Here is a 21,760-nt window from a genome sequence, read left to right on the forward strand (position 1 = left end):
GTGCCAAAATAAATTAAATTACATACAAATTAAAGAATTAAATTTCATTTATTCATTGAAATTGGAAATAATTCTTATAAATGAAATGAACAGATGTTTAATTATTCAAATATTTATTCATTTCCAATTTAAATTAATTCACTACACATTTAATTAAATATTTAATATGTTATTTTCTGTATTGGCCTGCCATACAGTTCAAAAGTGAGAAACAGATTGAGACAGAAAGGTGCTTTAGTTTGAGTGTTTCAGAAATTGCTGAACAACCATCTCTGGGGTTTACAGAAAATGGTCAGAAAACGAGAAGTGAGCAGCAGTTCTCTAAATGAAAATGTTTTGTTGATGTCTGAGCTCAAAAGGAGAATGAATGACCAGGCTGCTTCGAGCTGACAGGAAAGCAGTAGCAGCTAAAATAACCACTTGTTACAGCAAGCACAAGACCAAAGTGGGCGTCACTTCTGTCGGCTAAGAACAGGAAACTGAGGCTACAGTTTGCACAGGCTCACCAAAATTGGACAGAAGAAGAAGAAGAAGAAGAAGAAGAAGTTGCCCGCTGGCGAGTCTTGATTTCTGCTGAAACATTTGGATGGTAGAGTTAGAATTTGACATAAACAACGTGAATGCATGGACCCATCCCGTCTCGTATCAAAGGCTCAGAGGTGGTGGTGGTGTATTTTTTTGGGCACACTCTGGTACCAACTAATCCATTTAAACAGCACTATCACGTCAACACGGACCAAAAGCTTTGAGTAATGTTTCCAGCACCTTTCCGAATCTGTGCTACGAAGAATTAAAGCAATTCTGAAGGCAAAAGGGGGTCCAACCCAGTACTAGTGAGGTATAACTAATGAAGCTGCTGCTAATTGACCAAATAAACCTGCAACAGCAAAACCCCGATTGTATAGAACTGAACACAAATTCAGCTTTCATGTGCAACTGAATAAAATAAAATTATAATATCAGAGAGATATTACTTTAAATTCCTCTACCACTGGACGATTGAACAGAAACTCTTATCATCAACTAAGCTGATTAAACACATTTATTGTTGAATGAACTCAGGGGAAGTACAGAATATGTCTGTTGTACAGACAGACCAATGGAAAGAATGATAAACGAGTAAGTCGAATGTTGAGATATGCCATTGTTACTCTCAATATCTAAAATGATCTAAACCTAAAAAAGGCAAAGCACAAACAGAACAAACACAAAACATTGTGACTGTGCACTTTTTGAGATGCAGAGACAAACAAGTCCACAACCTCCGTTAGAGATCTGCTGTTTAAAAAAAAAAAAAAAATTACAACCCCATTATTTGCATTAACTTTATACAGATCTTACAAAGATAGTACAAAAGAAAAATCCACCATTACAGAAATCACTGAAACCATGAGACTAACAAACGTAGATCTATAAGCAAATTAAATACAAGAGCACTGGGCTGGACAGCAGTAAGGTTGAATACAGTATAAAACATCTGGCTTAGTGAGAGAACCGTCCCATTAAAGTTGCTTAAATACAGAACCACTCGTATCCTACCTTTATCTCACCAAATACAATATATTTAACTACATCCAGTGCTTAGTGGAGACGTGGAAATGTTAGTTGAGCTGAGATTAGAGTTACTGGAAAAGATGTATTACCTGTGCTGACACATTCAGACAGTTCAAGCCAGCTCAGAGGTATATTTAAAAAAACAAAAAAAACAAAAACCAAACGAAATCACCTAATCGTGATGCAAAGAGCACAGGAATCAGCGGTGTCATACAATTGTCTGTTAGTACCATGATGATGAACCTATACGTGGTACAAATACACCAAGGTGTGCCCTTCTCCATCAGTCATACAAGTGGAAGATCAGTTAGCGCACATTTATTTTGTCTATGGTTCCAAAAGCTGGTACAAAACATGTTTTAATATGATCCCATATCATTAAGTCAACAGACAGCAGTTGTGCTTTGCCTTTTATCATAAATGTTCTTCATTTTTTAAATATTTCATAGGGTAGCTCGTAGTGTTGCAATGTTGTTAAAGTATTCTGATTAGAGTTGCTGCGTTTCTTGATCAAATGTGGTCTTTTAGAGCATGTCTATGTGCTCACAGACACTTCTGGGTCAAACTCGATTCCTTCACAATCCCCTCTTTCCTATTAAAGACAAGTACGACACAAAAAAAAAATCTGTAACTGTTATCGTTAAATCTTGCCCATTATTTAGTGTTATCGAAGAAAAAAAAAAGAAAAAAAGAAAAAAAGAACAGTCTACACCCCTAATCTCTCCTCATTGACTACAGAAACTTAAAATAAGCTATCGGCATGATAAAGTGTCTACATAAACATTGACATTAAAGAGGGCCTGACAGGACAAAAGAAAAAAAATGGCAGCCACCTGAACTAAATCTTAATTTCAAGCAACTTACAGGAAAACGTAAACAAAAAGGAAACGAGAACAACGCGTACAGAAGCACAGTCAGCATCATCTAAAACTGACCCGGGGAAGGGGGAACCAAAAAGGCCTTTCTCTCCTTCCTCATAGCTAGACCTTCCACAGGCTCTCAGCTCTGGTCCTTCTGCAGCAACTGTGCAAAGGTTTCCCCGCTTTTTATTTGGAGGCAGCATTAGTAGCAGCATTCCAACTGCAGTCCCAACAAAAGGTTCAGACCCAGAAACTAAGATCATTATCAGTGTAGTGTGCCGAGACATGAATTATCTTCTTCCACAGCTTAAAGGGTGTGTAAAGCATGACAGCGTTAAAAACTCCATGCCTACCAATAAATACATGTCGAAAAAAAAAAGGCTATTTTACAAATCCAGAGATTTTTTTTTTAATAGCTGTACAGTGTCAAAGCTTCCTGGAGTGTTAAGTAGCATTTTTTTCCCCAGTTTTTCAAGGCTTCTATGGAACTGGAAGAATCATGTGAGACCATCTCATCTGGACTGATAGCACTATCTGGCATAAAGGCTGCTCCCATCATCTCATGCGCTCATCTCTCCTAATCTGCTTATTTTCTGAAAACATCTAGTGCAGTTAGCAATTATGGGAGAAATCTCTCCACGTTTTTGAAGCTGCATGCCATACTGCAGTACCTTAGTGAAAGTGGAGCGTACTGGTCCTGTCATTCGGGTGCAATACCAAGGTAACTCCCCTTACAAGACAAGGCAATGATTTCCTTATGCATTAATGTCTTCTTTCCATTGGTCCAGAGAAAGCGACTGGGGTGTGCCTCAGTTGCGTCAGGAGCACGAAGATGTTGCTACCCTTTCGATGCCAGAGTAGATTCCTTCTCCAGTAGGTACAACATAGGATGCGGCCTGGCGAGGCCCAGTAAAGGAAATGTGAGAGTCTTTGTGCGACAGTCCGTTTAATTCTTAGTAGACAGGGCAGGGTGCTTATGTTAGTGGAAGGTCCCCCAAGGAGGATGAGATGTTTCGGAGAACCGTTGGTTCAGTTCCTCATTTAATTCACTCATTCAGTGGGCTCCTAAAGTGACTTGGCTTTCTATTCCCAGGTGCAATCATTGCCGCACTTCATTATCAATTAGGCTGTCCTCACCAGACTGAAAGGCTTCATTTAAGCCATTGTCAACACTGATTATTTCCTCGTCTTGTGAGGACCCCTGGCCGTCGTCCTCACCGCTGCCAGAACCAGTCTCATCTGAATTTGGCTCTTGTAGTACCTCAGCAATGTACATTTGCTGTAGGGGACAGTCAGAAATAAAAAGAGTATTACAGTTTGGTACTCATCTTTATGTTTCTCTACAAGGTGTTTTGTTTTTTTAAGGCTTGGTTCTACAGGTTCTACCATATGTGTGTGTTTTTCCTAGTTTATCCTTAACTGAAATGTATTGTTAAACAAGAAGCATGCTGATTATACTCCCTTTGTCTCTTCTGTTTAACCTTGTCAGGGTTGTGGGCGGGGCTGGAGCCCATCCCAGCTACTATAGGGTGAGAGGCAGGGTATACCCTGGACAGGATGTCAGTCTGTCGCAGGGCTAACACAGACAACTATTGGCAATTTAGTGTTTCCAATGAACCCATCTCCACTAACTGCATGTCTTTGGACTGTGGGAAGAAGCCAGAGTACCCAGAGAGAACCCACGCAAACAAAAAAAGACCCTTGCCTGATGGTGGAATTGAACTCAGGGCCTTCTTGCTGTGAGGCAACAGTGCTAACCACCATGCTAACACGCTGGCCTACTGATTAACCGTACCCCACTAACTGCATGTCTTTGGACATGCAGGGGACAACGGGAGTATATCTCTTTGGCAATCGTGGTCTTGGATAGGTAGGTTTCTTAACAGATTCTGTTTGATGCATGCATCTTGTCTTCATATATGGATGTGTTTTGCCATCATTAAAAATACTAGCACCTGCCACTGCCACCCTTCAGCCTCCTAACAGATATAGCTACAGTATCAATTTCAAAATCAAGCAAGTTAGATAATTTTGGTTGTACAGCCTGCTGTAGTGAAGTTCTTCACAATCTCACCCCATCCATAATTCATCTGTAAACTAACATTGCTCCACATGCACTGAAAAAGCACAATTGTGCATTAAAACTATATGTTACCCATCTTTGTCCTTTGTTTTTGACTTCAGCTACTAAAGGCTTTGGCAGAGCATCCTGCTTTTTAACAGGATGCTCTGAGGTTCATGTTGACATTGATAAACCACTGAATACATACCGCTGCCTTGTTGGGAGCAGAAGGACACGCTGAGTCTCCATTTTCCGATCCGTCCACAGCCTCTGTTTCAATCTGACAGAGAAAACACACATTGAAAGTAGTTGAGCATGAGACTAGAGTAAAACACTAGAATGGCTAATCAGCATGATTCTAAACAGCAATACGCTATAAAAAGTGACCATCTACCAACCTTGTAGTTGTGAGCGCTGAAATATTTAAAATACCCAAAGATGACGTGACAGAGGCAAATGATGATTGTGATGATCAAAACCACAAATGTAAACATGGATGTTGCGGCTGAAAACCCTGGAGGAAAGAACCGGGAGAGACATTTATTGCACTGGGATCTGTCTTTCATAAATAACACCAGGCATGTGTTAAGGATCAGAGTGGCCTCTAGGTGGAGTCGTCTTCCTACCCGAGCGAACAGTGGAGAAGAAGAGAAGCCAAAACAGGCAGAGGATGGGAGCAGCCACCACTTGGTTTACAGCTCCAGAATGGATCTTCTTGTCCAATTTAGATGGCAGATACGCATAATACATGTTGTATCTGTCTGCTAGGTGTTTTAGCAGCATGTACATCAGCCCTGCACAGGGAACAGAAGCAAGCCAATCAGTAGAGCTAATCCAATTAGGCCTGCCGATAAGCCACTGTATAAAGAACTGAATCACTGCATGCTGTCTGTCCTCTACATGTTTATCCTGCTGTAATTTAATCAGCAAACCATGTTAAAGTGAAACAGGAGCAAGCTAGCGGGGCTATTAAACAGCAGAACTCACCGAAAGGGACTATGATTGGGCAGGTTATGCTGTAGGTCATGACCACAGTGAAGACACACATCATCCAGGCATAAGCTGCCCCAAACTGGAACTCATAAGCCTGGTGCTATAAAGAGACAACAAGCCAACTTAAAACAAACATTTTAACTACCAAATGTGGCGTTTTTTTTTTTTTTTTCTTTGAGTAATAATCGACAGTTGTTATAAAAAGGTTGGATTACATAGTTTTCACCATTGTATTTCAGCACACAGTACAAACATAAAAGTGGCAGTGAAACAACCACAATCACACCAGGCGATTTAAAATATTACTCAAACATTTGATCCAATATGAAAATGGTCAGAGAAAATTTTTCAAACTAGTCAAGTATCTCATGTCAGCAATACTCCAAAAGCTCAAGACATTTATGTAAATATCTTTTCACATTAAGAGCACAGCCACAACACATGAATGCACATAGTGCATAGGTGTCAAACTCTGGCCCGCGGGCCAAATTTGGCCCGCAGCCTAATTACATTTGGCCCGCGAAGCCACACCAAATTACTATTAGAGCTGGCCTACTGGTATTATACAGCTAATATATATATATTGTTTAGTATTAAGCTTTGCTTGTTCCATATTCAGTTTTTCAGCAAAACCTGCTTGACTCCATAAGAAAAGATTCATTCTTATATCTGGAGGAATAAATATAATTTCAATAAATATTAACGTTATCCCATTACTTTGTTCCAGTTTTGAATTTTGGCCCACTGGGTATTTGAGTTTGACACCCCTGACATAGTGCATCTACCCTTCTGTGCCCTTATTCCCATCATATGGTCTCACTAACCCTTTTGACATTCTTTCTGTCAGCTGCAGAGCGAGCCAGACAGAGGCGGATCATGTACATCAGTAAACCAGGAATCCTCAGCAAGTCCATGGCATTACCGATGAATGCAGATGCTATGACATAGTTTACAAAGAAGGCTCCATTGTCAGGAAGGAAAACACACCTAAAAAGCAAGGAAAAAAAAAAAGAGAAGCAATCATCAAAAATACTAAAATGAGCTTTGAAAATTATTGCAGGATTCAGTTTCATTACAGATTAATTCAAGATGTTTTTGGTATTGCTAAAGGACTGATATAAATATTTAAAAATACATTCAAATCACATACTGCTCTATATATAATAGCATAGCACTGTGCCGTACACTACTCACTCAAATCTTATTTTAGCTTCCTGCAAGAAACTTTTGTCAAAAAGCCACCGGAAGAAAACATCCAAACTGCAAAGAAACAGGAAATGAAATTAATTATCTGAAATATTTCAGATGCTTGTACTGCTGGGCAGCGCAAAATAAAAACATACTTTACCTGGTGAGTCCAAGAGAGGGCAACAACAGGACCATAAAGATCAAGAAAGTGTAGCATTTATGCATCGTAGTCCTGTTTTCTCCTGACCTATACAACCAAATAAAAAGGTGAACACATTAAATTATGCAATACACCAAATCACTTTAAACTTAAAATAAAGACTACATAACTCAAATACTGTTGACGGCAGAGAATTTAAACCATACCGGGTCCAGTGCCTTTCGAAGAAGGCAGAGTAGTAGACGACAGTAGGAAGTAAGGCAGAGAAAGACCACAGGAGGAGGGTGGGGAAGAACTGGGTGATGATTGGATTCTGAGGAACAGATCAGACAGACGAGGATATGTTTATGTAACTAAACAGGTGAATTCATGTGCTTCTGTATTAGGATGCAGACTTGTGATGCCTTGAACTCAAATGCTAAGAGAAAAACATGAATATGCTTATAACTTAAAATTTAATCAAGCATTCAAATTTTGGGATGCTCACATTTAAGTACTCCACTGGTTTGGTAACATTGAACTTGTCCATGGTGGAGATGATAATGGCAGGAGTGGTGAGAAAGAAGAGGAGGATGAAGAGGATACTGTTGATTAACAAGCAGCGGAGCCACCACTTCAATCCTCCCAGTGACAGATGATCCCTGTGGGATAAAGGTTATACAGCGGTTAGACTGACACAGTCTGATGACCTGCAGTTACGGACACAGCTGGCTGGTAAACTGATACTGCAGCTTAAAAAACAATAGCTCATCTGGAGTGAGGTAGTATTTTTTTGAAAAATGGACCCATTACATCCCAAGCAGCCCTACTGTGGTTTTGCTGTGTGGGGGTGTTGTGTAGATCTCACCCCACTAAGCAAGCCACAGTTGCTTAGTAGCAGATGTGCCTTGGCTGATTTTCTTAGAGCAGAACGGCTGATAAAATAAAACCTCAGTTTTAGTTCCCTTCCACCCACCCTGTCTTTGTGACTTCTATTTCACCCAGAAACCTTATTATTACTTCCCCACATCCCGTCGCCTTATATGGGGAAGTAATGGGACTGAATCAAATTAATCAGTTAAGAGCGTTATGAATAAACAGTTACAAACAGCAGCAGCACTTGTTACTTAAATGTGTTCTTACCAGTAAACATTTTGTGGATCAGGGGCATAGGCGATGGTCCATTTTTGTGTATGCAGTTTGCCGCTGAATATAGAGCTTCTGGGCTCACGACGGCACTGACAGCCATGACACTTGCAGGCATTGAAGTCCTTTAAAATTCTGGGAACAGAGATCGGATCGTTGGGTAATGAGCCAAAGAGCTTGTCAGTTCAAAAACAATGCAGCAGACACATATACATTTATTTTCCCATGAGGGTAAGCGTACGTACATTGCAGCTGTGCCTTCATCCTCGAAGGTGACAAAAGCCATTCCTAAAGGTTTCGAGTTGATCTTCTCCCTCTCCTTCCTGCATTGGTCTTTTAAGCTTGCCTCCAAACAGGTATAGAAGCTCACTGCCTCTTCCTATGAAAGACAAAAAAAAAAAAAAAGTGATGATATTTTTTAATGGTTTACTGGGATACACTGGGATTACTGTGTGAATGGGTGGATGACTGAATGTGTCAAGCGCTTTGGGGTCCTTAGGGACTAGTAAAGCGCTATACAAATACAGGCCATTTACCAATGTGAAACTGTTGCATTTAACCAGTAAAAGCCATTTAGTGTGTTAAGGGGTTACACAGTCCCATAGCTTCATGAAGGAGCAGTGGAAAAACCATGAATTTTTAACCTGATCAAAAAGATTCAGTTCATACCCATACCTATTCAACTGATCTCACTACAGAGTCCACACTTCATACATTATGTTTCGATATAAGCTACACCAGTATTAGAATGCACTGTTTTAAGGTAAAGTTATATCATACTCACCTGTTCACACCCTTTAACGATACAACAGCACAGGTGTCCACAGGGCTTTGGGTTGACCATGGTAATCTTCCCCTGTATCTTCTGGTCAATAAAGAATTTCTTACTGCGTTCTGCCTTTTTCCTGAAATTAACGCATCAGCAATTAGGATTACTGAAGCTGTAGAGCTTCCAGTATTTTCCGTACACATTAAAAAAATAAAAATCTTCAAACACGCAAACACATATTTGGTTAAAACATTGTTACCTTTCAGTGCTAAGATACATCAAATTGGCTACATCGTAACAGAGACGAGTTTCCAGTACACGACAATTATATGCCTTCCTGTGAACCAAGGGCGGAGAAGGAGACAAAATGAGTCCATTTTAAAGTACAACGATTCATAACACATTCCTTATATCAGCACAGGGACTTTTCAAATATTACAATAGCATCTGCAAGTCAAAATGCCGGGGACACATATACAATTGCAGTTAATACTGTTTGGTCAGGTAGGATCTGAGCCAAACCACCCCAATCTCAATCTTAAACCACTGTGGCACGTGTCTTACTTAATTCTGCTCATCTGCCTTCTATTATGGAGAATTACACATACAGTCCTGCCATTGTCTGATCCTAACCTTAAAAGCCATGACGATGCAACTCTTAACAGAAAAAGGAATGGTTCTCATCTAACTTAATAGAGTTACTGCAAAGCAGCCATGACACCAAAGCACTGTACCATTTATATACACAGATAAAGTCTCATTATAGTTAAAATCAACTGTGGAGCTGGGGGCAAAATCCTTACTCAAAGTGCTGGTTTATCTCCTTTTCTTCTGCATATTTGGAGATCCCATTTATGAATAAAGTGCGTTTAACCTACATGGAGATGAAAAAAAAGCGACAATCACTAACACCACACAGACTGACGTGTATCCAAACATGGTTTTCTGAAACCGTGCCACCCACCAGGTCATCCTCCTTGTATTGCATTTTGGATGTGTGCCGTCTCATGCTGTACACCGTGAGTAACAAGTAAAGAAATGCAAAGATGGTGTGCAGCCACAGTAGTGCGTTACTTGAAAAACAGAATGTAAAAAGGATTTAATTAGTGGCACAAAGGGAAGACCCAATTAACTTCTTTAATAGCATTTTATGCTGTATAAAAGGGACGCTCCGTTACTCACTCTGCTCCGAGATTTCCTATAGTGGTTCGCCCAAAACTATAGGCATTGTTTTCTGTGGAAAGAAAAAGCGAGGCAAGAGAATCACTTGATTGAAAAGCAACCTCTGCACAGAACACAGCAAGGAAATGTGGAAAGTGGTTTTAATTGGGAGAAAAGTAAAAGGATCATTTTTTTGTAGGAAAAAGAATCGTTTGACTACTGACCTTCCAAAAATCTAAAAAGTGCTTATACCCTAGCAACCAATTACCTGTTAGTTTAGCAAATGACTATCCTCGCACAAGTGAAAGAACATAACTGGTAACACACAACATTGGTCTGCAGTAACATACAACACCAACAACTGCATTGGTTCTGTGCATTATAGGTTTTCTAAAACAGTCACAGAACTGAGCAGATCTATGCAGCAGAGAAGGTTGTCAAAAGATGAACCCCGCCCCCCCAACAAAAAAAAACCCAACAAGAACCCCAAATCAGAATAAAGATAAAATACCAAAAACCAAAGGAAAAGAAATAAAATAAATAAAAGCAGCAAACTGGTCAAACATTTAGAGAAAAACTATCGTAAATATTTAAAATAAAATGCAGCCTCTTAAATGTTACTCTTATTCACCTAGCAGATTTCCAGAAAAGTTCACTGGCAAGATGATGCCAACAGAGAGCACGCCCACCACTACTAACAAGCCAATGATGTGGCGCTGAAAGGACAAGTAATACACTGCATCGTCACCGCACTTTTCCCTTATCTCGTCTTCCCTTTAGAAAGAAAACAGGGGACACCTTGATCATTATTCAGAACAAAGAAAATTGCAACCTTTTATATAAAATAGACTTTAAACAGGCTGACTCACTTGATCCGGAATATAGAAGTTAACCAGTCGCAGAACCCCTAAAGAAGAACAGCACATATTTCACAATGTTGTACCAGTTTTCCTGTTTTATTATTGTTACTATTATTATCATCAAGATTATGCAGCAGCAATAGCACACTTACTGTGTCTCTATGATCAAAATCCACCGAGCTAGAGACTGATGTGAGGCGCTCATAGCGTTCATGCATGTCAGATGTAGTAGGAGAAACCATACTATATGAAAAAGACACAACACACAGCATTTGCATGACATTACACAACTACCCAACATCACCATATACCATACAAGGATATTAGCTCTAGGTTTCAGGACAAAGGATAAACCTTCAGTATGGCAAAGGTAATGACACAAAACAAACACGCTGTGAAATGATCTGAAGAGATTGACCCAAGGTAATGCTGTGTGTGGTTCACAGCAGATTTAAGGTGGTAAACCAGTAAACCTCAGAAACAATCTCTGCAGCCACATCTCATGCAGTGTTAGGAGCTAAGCGCTACAGGTTATTTGCACCGTTGCTGTCAGAATAAATGGTGCAATAAAAATGACACGGCAGAAACCATTCACAGAGGAAGAAACAGAAACAAAGCAACAATCCAGAGACAGACTTGGGGAGTTCTTCCAGCAGAGCCATAGGTTGTCCTTGCTAAATCTATTTACTTTATACGAATTTAATGCATGCCCCTGGGAGGAAATGGCAATTGATTTTACATATATCATTATGAAGAGAACTCCGACTCTGCTGGAATTTTTATTTTACTCAGAGTTCAATACTACATTAAAAGATGACGTCACCCGGGATTCTAAGAAATCTGATGGAATGAGTAAGGAGCCTGACGCTGGAAAAATCAGTCCTCTTGCACATGCCAGGTCTAGTACACAGGTTACACTGTAGGTGCTCCATGTTAGGGCCTGTCTATGAATAACCACAGATCAGGGAAGTATTACCTTTCCCCGCAAGCATCCTGTGTGTCTTGCTCATGCGGTGTGCTCACATAGAAGAAGCCCGTGCTTCATAAAGAGGTCAATACACAGATTAGCAGACAAAGATCCGATTAGGACAGTGAGAGAGGACAGGGACACCCAACGGCAAAAGCATGAGAGCGACAAAGAGAGGAGAATGAGTCGGAGCCTGGTGCTAGGAAATGCCTGAAGAAGGAAAATGCCAAACCATCAAGAGTTTAAAAAAAAAAAAAAAAAAAAAAAAAAAAAAAAAAAGAGGAAAAACACGAAGAAACCAGTGTACCCTGAGCAGAGAGGAATTATGAGTAAGACGGTCTACAGAAAGTCAAAAGGAAAGAAGAAAAACTCAATGATAAAGAGAGATAACATACAATTCCTGTTCTTCCAGACGACTGTAAAATGTATCCCTTTTTCTTCTATAATAAAAAAGAAAAAAAAAAGTAAATCAAAGCCATTCAGTTTAGTTAAGAGGAAATCACTCTGTTGGGGAAAAAACAAGGGAACTGGTTTAGAGAAAATCTGGGTAGGCATATTACACCACAAGCATACCAATGAAGGTTTCTGTTCACACTAGGATACATTATCCAGCCAAACACACGTGTTCAGGACCTGGGATGTAGTAACCACTTTGTTTTTGCAGCTGTAACAAAACATTCATCATATGTAATCCCCGTTTTTGATTGTCCAACTTTCCTGGAGAGGTAACAGCCTCTTTTCAAAACATGAAAAAAAGACAATGATCTGAAGTCAGCACAGTGTCGTGGGACAACAAACTACATTTCCTGTCTGTTACAAAAGTGTTCCATGCTGCCACCCCCCTCCCATCCTCCCACCATGCTGCAACCTCATCCTCTGCTCACATGCAGCTGCAAAAATAGTCTAGCTGCAACATCACACAAACGCAGCAGGGGGGACATGGGTAATGGAGCACTGTGTCATGTAGTTCCCAGAGTTCACAGTCAAAGAGGTCTGAATTCAGTCTCTTAACCCGATCCATTTAATTTTATGGTGTAGCCCTAAAATCATTCTTTGTTAATAGGCATCTATTTGGCTGCTTCCAAAACTTTTCTAGTTAAGCATCCTAATTTATCTGGCAATAATACATCATCATACAATAGCACGAACTACAGTCTTCCGGGCTTAGATGTGGACATTAATGTTGATGAACTAGGGGTACATAAAGGACCAATAGTTTAATTATTTTTTGCTTCTTTGTCAATTTCAGGCTTTTTCCTTATAATGTCAAAGTGGATAAACTATATATTGAAGTACAAACCATCACATGGCAGACTGAAAGGGTGCTTTTCAAGGAAAAAAAAAAAAGTGCTGAAACTGACTTCCTGTCTGGGCTAAAATCTTCACGATGTCTGCTTCTGTCAGAGGAATTAACCTCCTCTTCTGGGTCAAAAAAACATCCAAAATGAAACGATGGCAGGACTTAAATTACGACCCCTGTAGGGCTAAATGATATAATTAATATTTTTACAAACAAATCAATTCTCTGTTTTCAGGCCTACTCTATTAGGTTATTTTATTATGATTAAAATTAGTTTAAAAAAAGCTTGAAAACTAGTTTGAAAAGTTGTAAAACGTAAAAATCAAATCAGCAATCCTGCAGAGCAGGTGTGTCAAACATAAGATCCAGGTGCTAGAATTGACACGGCCCAACGGAAGGCTGGAAATGTGAACGATGGCAAAAGGTTTTGGACTTTTGTCTCCATTTTCAAAGGTTTTGCAGCTTTTCCTATTGATAGAGACCTCCCTTTATTCACGATAAACCAAAGGGATTAAGATACACAATTATGTGACAATAAAGTTTCTGTCTATATAAATCTTTTTTAAACAGAGATGCTGTTGAAATGTTACTATTTTTTTCCTTATAGACCACATTTCATGAATTGAATGTGTAGTTAAATATCTTTACACTGATAGAGTGAGCCAGACACAGTGTTATACTCGGAGCTGGGCCAAATGTCTAAAGGTAAATAAACCGCAGATAAAGAAAGCTGGATACACAGCAGAGTCAAATCTCTTGCAAATTATCCAGTTAATCCGTGCCCAGAAACACACATCGTCATGATTTCACCATTTTAAAAAAGGCAACATTACAATCCAACTGTGTACACGGATAACCAAAGTCTGGCAAAGTCCCAAGCTGCTCGCACCTACGCTAACAAACAAGCCTTGCATGAAACTTTGGTCCAAACCCCAGCAGAAAAATCAGGCTTGCTGTTTGCCATTTGTAAAGTTACACCTAATTTAGTATAAATATTTGGTGCATAAAATATAGCATAACCATACCAGTATAAATAATTTTGTAGTTAAATAAGTGTAACACAATGAGTAGGTTCAACCCTGTGAACAATGTTTTCAGTCTGTTTTATCCACCAAAAGGTAATGAATGTGTTTTTCAGCTCTGAAAAACATGAATGTGAATACATGAATGTTTTCCATTATCAACTACATTAAATACATATTTTTAGAAGACCATCGTAATACCTTGTTACGTCATCCAGAGATCTGAATAACCATTACCAATCATGTTAATCCATTAAATGTACGATAAAATGAAGTTAACAGCTTTGTTGCTAGACTGGTCCAGTCTAGCAGACCAGTGTGTTCTTATTACCTTTCGGCATCAGTCACTAGAGCGAGGCGCCCATAGTCCCATGCCACTTTTCTCAAGATAGAGAACACAAACAGCAGACCCTAAAAGCACAAGAGAAAGAGCAGGTCAACACCTTCAGTACCTTTATTTACATTACAGGGACCTACTGAACTAAAGTTGCATAAGTGCTTTGGGCTGTTTATAGTTTAAAAACACTTTCCTGGAACTATTTTTATCTCAGTTCTTAGAATTGTAATGACAACACAATACACAATATTAAAGGGCCCACATGTGATGATGAGGATAGCATTATGCCTTACGTAAAAAGGTGCTCATAAATAGTAATGTTATGGTCCATATGAGTGACAGAAGTACTCACCAAGAAGCACATAAAGTCAAGGGCAAGGACAGTAGGCACCCCACCAAAGGGCAAACCCTGGAGTACAGTACTCCTAATTCGAGCAGAGTAACACATTTCCGTAGATTTATTGCGGGATGGTGCCTGCGATGTTCCAATGCAGTTCACTGTCACCCCCCAGAAGGTTAGTATTAAAATCAGTACCTTGTACATCACTGCAGCATGACAAGAACCTGTAAAAAGAAAGATTAACTTTAATTTATTTATTTTTTACACAACTACATACACTGAAATCATCGGTCACGCCGTCCGTCTATGTCAGCTACTTTCAGAAGACGACATCAGTGTCTGCATACCCAGTAAATGATCAGAAATGGAAGGGGGACAACCAGAAAGGCCCTGTCACACAAGATAATGTCATTTTATTTCCCATTTTAATGACCAGCTGGTGTTTCCGTCATGTCAATAATCACATGTTGGAGAGGCAACTTCTGACCGCACAACAACTGAAATCCTGCTTTTAAAACATAGTACACTTTCTGTTCCCTCTTTACAGACACTTTTGGTGTTAATGACACATATTTAACTTTGTACTGAATTCATGGGAAACAACTGTGGTAAGCACAAATTATACTCTGCGCATCTTGGCAGTCAGCTAGCAGACATTTGCTTTTCATTCCAGCAACATTAAAGAGACCAACACTGTAATGGCACAAGAGTATTGTTTCTAGACAACATCAAAGTCAGTGTTTACGTCATTAACATGAGTCCAGTCAGGCTTAAAAGATCTGGCCTACTGGGATAAGCCTACCAGTAGCAAAATTTCTCTAATCCATTTCAGAAGGAAACAAACAGCTGACTTAAAAATCTACTTAAAGGATAATGATGAAAAGATACTGACATGTTTAAAAGTCTGAGCGTTATAATGAATTATGGGAGAAGTGTTTCACAGTCTAACCCCCCCCCCCCCCAAAAAAGGATTTTACTGCAAACATTTCAAAGTGAGTTTAAGTTTAGCTTAATTTTCCTCTCTAGCACACAGAAAAATGATGGATTACTTCAGACTACTTAAGGTAAATATTTGCTGACCCAGAAAAAGGATAACATTTGTCTGGAAATAAATGTAAATTACTACTACTGTATCAAATATTAGGGCCAGGGTAAAAGTATTGCCTAGATAAAACACTAGCCATCCATTCAGTGCTTTTACCCTCTAATGAGACTTTAACATATAGAAGCTCTGGACCCACCATGCTACAGAGTTGTCATATAAATGTAAAAGTATTACAGCATTCTGGCTGGCAGGGAGGACACAAAACATCATTTTTAAACCTAATTAAACAGGGCAACACATTTAGAAGACTGGTTATTTCACACATACTAACCAAAAAGCTGTTCTGAGAAGAGCTGGAGAGGGCGTTTTCATAGTTGGACTGCTATACTTGTGCCCTTCTACCCACTATTATCAGCAGCAACCACAATGCTGCTCATCTGCCATAACACTAAGTCATTTATCCGCTCCCTGGAATGCTGTGACTTCACTCAAGAGGGACGTAGCCGGAGCTGAACAATACGCCGATAGAGACCACAGAGTTCAACTGGACCGGTCTCAACCCAATGAGGACACAACGCACATGCCCACAGTACATTCAGCAACACTGAACCACTGCAAAAGCAGACACCAGCAACTTAAGTATATCAAGAAGAACATACTGTAAGACCTGATATACACATTATATTAAATATTATTTGTGATAGTGAGCCTAACAAATCAAGTATTAATTGGATTCTAGAGTGATGTCATCCACCATAATATACAAATCCCACAACTGTATAGATTTACACATCTGACAGTTTAACCAAGTACCGAATGTATTTTGTTATGTAATGTAGTTTAAAATAATCTGAACTCATCCAGCTGTGGGTTGAATCAAATATTGTTGGAAAATGCAAAAAGTTGACAGTTTTTAATAAAGCTTTGAAGTAGAAAGTTGTTGTTTTTTAACAATACAGTAAAACTGCAATAAAGAATTTTCTTTTTATGCTTATTTTTGATTATACTATACTAAAAAGGTATTTTGGGGTAAAAAAAAAAAAAAAAAATGTTTTAATGGTGTTACTACACTAGGACTTTTCTAGTTTTACTGACTCAAAGGGCTTCACGCCTGCCTGCCTGCCCCCCCCCCCCCACACACACACACACACTATTTTGGTCGCTACCGTCATCTTGTCTCCTTAAACCTGCTTTCTTACCCAATTATCTGCATTCACATCACACTGAGGTGTCTGTAAACATAACTTCCCTTCCATTTAGTATTTCTTGTTAAAAATGCATCGACTACACACTGGAATTTCATTGCATTAAGTTTCTTATCAAGCAAAAAAAGACTGATGATTATGCCAATATACATATTTGAAGTGCATTTCTACATTGCCTCTAGAGACGTCAAAAGTAAAAAGAAATATTAACTTATCGACAAATGATCATCAAACATCAAGCATTTTATGTGTATTAATTGTTTTTAAATGGATTTTAATGTCTGAACGCATTGTAACAGATTTTTGGCTATAACAGTTGTGATTGATATGGAGAAAGGATGTGGCGCTCACATGTATTCCATGAGGTCATCGTCTTAATCTTTATTTTCCACCTTCCCTTTACTGTAAACAGTGTGTAACATTAGCTAACACCAGCTTAGGAATAGAGTCTGTGTACATCGACCAGCAGCTTATTCACATTAGCACAGTGAAACTTGTGGTTGAAAGTTCAAAGGATCAGTAGCATCAGTAATAAAGTGCTTGTGTTCTGTAGAGAACATACAGTGTGGACATTTCTTACAATGATAATGCAAGGTTACTTTTTATTTCATGAAATCCCAAAAAACCCCAAACAAAAACAAAACTATAACTGGGGCAATTGTTTCAAACCCAACATGCTACTTAGTAACCCAAGCCATTTTACAATCTGCATTAGGAATGTGCACTTACTCATCCTTGCAAATCACTTCAAGTCATAACCTAGCCCATCTATTCTGCTTAGGATCTATGCTCAGATATCCCATGAAGTGAAGTTCAAATTTTGGGCACTGTGAGGGCCCAAAATCTCCAGCTTATGTTTGATAGTTCATGGGTGAACTACTAATACATTTTAGAGTGCAGCCTTCCTTTTAATGTCAGTATCTTCCCTAATGACACAGCATTTTCATCTGCAAAAACAGAAAATTTCCATCCCTATGATTAACAAGTACAGTACTGCTTCCTATTCTCTCTAAATATACCTTTGGCAACTGTGGCCAAAGGGCAGCATTTTAACTTATCTGTATAGAGCACTCTTTCCAGACCATCCTGTGTTGTTTACAGACATTTTTTGCTCTGCCTCACAGGGATATTTTGTTTGACAGCTCTACTGCAGACATTTCCTTCAAATTTGTTACTCATATGAATGATTCAAAGAAAACAGAAGCCTAAAATTGCCTTTTTAGACCAAAACTTGCGACACCAATCAATAATAAGAGTTCTGTTTTTTCCTGCATGGAGTCATTTTTTGCACAATTTGTTAGACCCAAAGCAAATCAGCTCCATTGTAATAATGTTTTAACCAGTTTTATTAATATAATGTATAGATATCAGTCAAATAAGCAAACAATGTGTGTTGTCACCACTACATGGTCATTCCAAGCCAAACATTTAACATTGATATAATTTAAGCAGAAGACATTGACTGAAAGAATGACAGATAAATAAACTATAATGAAGATGATATACAACCTCAAACTTAATCCAAAACCTGGAGGTTTGTTTAATTTTTGTTAGTAAAAAAACTAAAAACTAATTATACTTGGAATACACAATAAGGAACTTTAATTTGCAATATTTCCTTAACCAATAAACCAATGAAATTTTCATCAAGGGCTGATTTTTCTTGCTTTTGGATTGCAACTAACATCAAATCCAAAGAGCATTTGAATTACTTAAAATTGGAACAGCGCCATCACTGTGTGATCATAGCATGACTCAGCGTTGCATAAATATTGTAGAACCTTTCCACCTGACGCTAGTTGTCATGGTACCATCAGTCTGGCTTGCTTCCTCCAACTACAAATATGAGGAGGGTGAATGTAATGGGAGGATAGTCAAAGCTTTTCCATCTGAAGCTCGATGAAAATTCACTCTAGACCATTTGTTGCAGCTTAAAAGAAAGAAAAAAATTCTTTGTTTCAATTTCTCAGATACTATAGCCATTTAATTAGTCAGCAATAATCACAGGAAAATCTCTACTGCAACAAATGAAATGAAAACCGACAAACAGACTTCCTAATTCAATTTGATGCCTTAATACAGACACATACGCACACCCTTTTTTTAAAGGCCACATTCATCTTAATGCACAATGTTGCAAAACTCTCATATTTTACATTATAATTAGCAACAGCACACATATTTATGCCATTACCACATGCGAGTCATTTCTTCTTTAACCATCCTAAGTCAAATATTTGAACAGGCTTTTTTTTTTTTTCCTACCTGTGCTTTAAAACACTGGGTTAGGTCGCAGATTTGCAGCTGTCAAGTAACACTGGCTTACTTTGCCAGCTAAATATAGTGAAATATAACACATGGTGGACACACATGGTGGACACACATGAGGCGCTTGCAGGAAGCTGAACTGGTTTTGGTCAACTCACAATAAGTTGCTATGACATGTGACTTGAAAAAACAAAAAATGTTATTTCATTTGTATTTTTTACGAGTGTTGGTTCAAAGCAGTCACCTTGTAAATTCTTTCCTGGTGCTCATAACAGCAGCACTCAATGTATACAACCAGTGAACAAGTACTTCTTATGCATCTCATTCCAACTGACTTTCTGCCATCAGCTTTCAAACACTGCGTGATAAACTTATCAGCAATGTGAAACTGGAAAAACAAAGAATCCGTGCACACCCTGTAAGAAAACTGCCAAGGGAACCTGGCAGAGACAGCATGTCCACAACTGTTCATTTATTCAAACTCTACTTTTGAATCCACTGGTACTTTTTCCTCTTTGTGATCAAAAAACCTCCTTTACATTTTAATGAATTTGTGCTCTGCATTAAGACAATTATCAGACTTCACAAGAGCTTTCCAATAACGTTGATGGCTGATAATGCAGAATTGCATCTATTTGAATTGTTAGCCAGTAAATCATTGACAAACACAAAGGCTCAGCTTTGATTATCACAGATTTTGACAATGTCAGGCTGATTTCATAATGTCCTCAAGCATTAAGTTACAGTGAAAACGCATAAATTCAATAACAAAGATAATTTGCTATCCTAATAAAACTAGACAACAAATTGCAGCTGATGCTATATTATAGAAGACTACTACACAGTACAACCGAGCCTTAAGAGTTACATAAATCCAATGAAATGCATTATGCCTGTAAAAGTAATCCAGCTACTGTAATTTAATTCCAATTTAAATAAAAATGAAAGGAGGCACATGTTCCAATCTACTGAATTCACTGATAGGACAGAAAATCTGTTTTTAAAGTTGTAGTGGTTGTAATGAGGTTTAATGCAAAGGGAAGGTTATCCATTTCAGTGTCATTATTAATTCAAGACTGGGCAGCTGGGTGGAATTTAAGGCATCCATTTGCATTCAGACTGAAAGGTGCTTTTATGTATATTTTTCATATTTATGGAAGCAAGGCCTGGCCAAAGAAAGGCTTGTATTTCACAAAGTTAAAATAAGGCATTTAAGAAAGAGAAGAAAAATGGAAGGGCCCTTTGTTTTGCAGCTTATATGAAAACGGTATCAGTGGCAACATGTCAGAGGTATACTTTTTCAAAGGTTTTCCCCATTTATGCTTATTCATGCTATTGCACCACATGAGCAAACAATACGCCTGGTAGCAGCCTGTGCTTTCCCTGTATAGGCTACGCACAAGTATAGCATTTAGTTTTATATCCAAGCTACCACCAGCCATCAGTTCGTGAAGAAGCCAAAGTCAGAAGAGACAGTAGATTTTAGCTTTTTACTATGATGCAAATCCCAAGACAAAGCGATTAAAACCACCCTGATGGACATCCGAGTAATGTTCGGAATTATTGATCTTCTATTGATTAGCTAAACCCTTGTCAAACTACTGCCTTTGAACACGCAGCTTAATGTCACGACTGCAAATTAAAGCTTCATTGTCCAACGCCTCCAAGCACAAGCAGTCTCTGCGTAGCCATGAAATTATAAGGAACTCCAAATATTCTTAAAAGCTTTTATGACGAACACTCTGGCATGTCTCCATTGATCCACCAGATCGTGGAAAAAAAGAAAAAAAAGATCATTAAGAAACTGGCTTGTTCTTGGGCGTGTAGTGCGAGAAGGGCAACTGAAATAAAACCAACCTTAAAGCACATTTTTTAACAGAATAATAACTATCAACGAGGTTAATTTTTGTTTCATAACTTCCATGAACTGTGTAAACAACCAGCTCTCAATACAGCTGAGGCTAGTTAGCCTGACGCTAATAGTAACTGCATGTTTACCCTCTTATTGTTTGACAGGAGCTTACGATGGGCTTTCGCTACTGTAAACGACAAAGTAATATTTTTATTTTTTATTTCTGCGAACTGCTGGTATAAGTTTACTGATAAGAAAATCAACTTACCTTGATATGCTACGCAGAAGGGACAGAAACTTTAACGAATTGCTAAGGTGAGCTAGCAATCAATTCAGCTAACGTAGCCCCGTAACGTAGCAAATAACAGGTGGAGAGTGTCCAGCATTTAAAGACCGTCGACTGATTTCGACCCAGTGACTGTGTGCCCACCAACAGCCAGCTGGAAGTAGTTTGTCGAAGTGTCAGTACTAAGACAAAAGTTACTATCACCGTCTGTGAGCCGGTTAAACAACTATCGCTAACCCAACCAGTTACACTGGAGGCAGCCCGGGTTGGAGCGTGTCTTATGCAGAAGTAGATCACATAGACATAGTCTCCATAAGGGAGCGCTTCACCGTGTAGCTTCTATTCTGTTTTATTTCTACAATCCCGCTGGCGCCTCTCTATGACGTAAATCAAATGACAAACAAGC

General features: G+C 38.8%; 1 protein-coding gene across 2 annotated transcripts; it reads right to left on the bottom strand.

The window, feature by feature from the left end:
• Positions 1-1,024: 1,024 nt before the first annotated feature.
• On the bottom strand, positions 1,025-21,691 carry LOC120735148 (CSC1-like protein 2). Of its 2 annotated transcripts, XM_040034320.1 has the most exons (24): positions 21,337-21,691; positions 14,711-14,922; positions 14,353-14,432; positions 12,095-12,139; positions 10,885-10,975; positions 10,742-10,779; positions 10,504-10,646; positions 9,894-9,945; positions 9,676-9,784; positions 9,515-9,585; positions 8,971-9,048; positions 8,727-8,847; positions 8,188-8,321; positions 7,940-8,077; positions 7,305-7,458; positions 7,024-7,130; positions 6,818-6,904; positions 6,664-6,729; positions 6,294-6,456; positions 5,464-5,569; positions 5,103-5,270; positions 4,875-4,990; positions 4,685-4,756; positions 1,025-3,693 (listed from the first exon to the last, which is right to left on the bottom strand). In XM_040034320.1, the coding sequence occupies exons 2-24, from the start codon at positions 14,900-14,902 to the stop codon at positions 3,514-3,516; spliced, it is 2,511 nt and encodes an 836-aa protein (XP_039890254.1). In that variant the 5' UTR covers positions 14,903-14,922; positions 21,337-21,691; the 3' UTR covers positions 1,025-3,513. The 2 variants fall into 2 exon arrangements, with proteins under 2 accessions (XP_039890254.1, XP_039890255.1); XM_040034321.1 differs by lacking the exon at positions 12,095-12,139.
• Between the last annotated feature and the right edge of the window lie 69 nt (positions 21,692-21,760).

This window comes from Simochromis diagramma, unplaced genomic scaffold (assembly GCF_900408965.1).
Source record: "Simochromis diagramma unplaced genomic scaffold, fSimDia1.1 OVJJ01000481.1, whole genome shotgun sequence".
NCBI lineage: Eukaryota > Metazoa > Chordata > Actinopteri > Cichliformes > Cichlidae > Simochromis > Simochromis diagramma.

Excerpts from the sequence above, each read along its gene's own strand:
- LOC120735148 (XM_040034320.1), bottom strand. The coding sequence starts at position 14,902 with ATGTACAAGGTACTGATTTTAATACTAACCTTCTGGGGGGTGACAGTG. Across the intron at positions 8,848-8,970 it reads ATGTATCTTAGCACTGAAAG|GAAAAAGGCAGAACGCAGTA; the intron begins GTAACAATGTTT and ends CGTTAATTTCAG. Across the intron at positions 8,078-8,187 it reads GATGAAGGCACAGCTGCAAT|AATTTTAAAGGACTTCAATG; the intron begins GTACGTACGCTT and ends CTCTGTTCCCAG.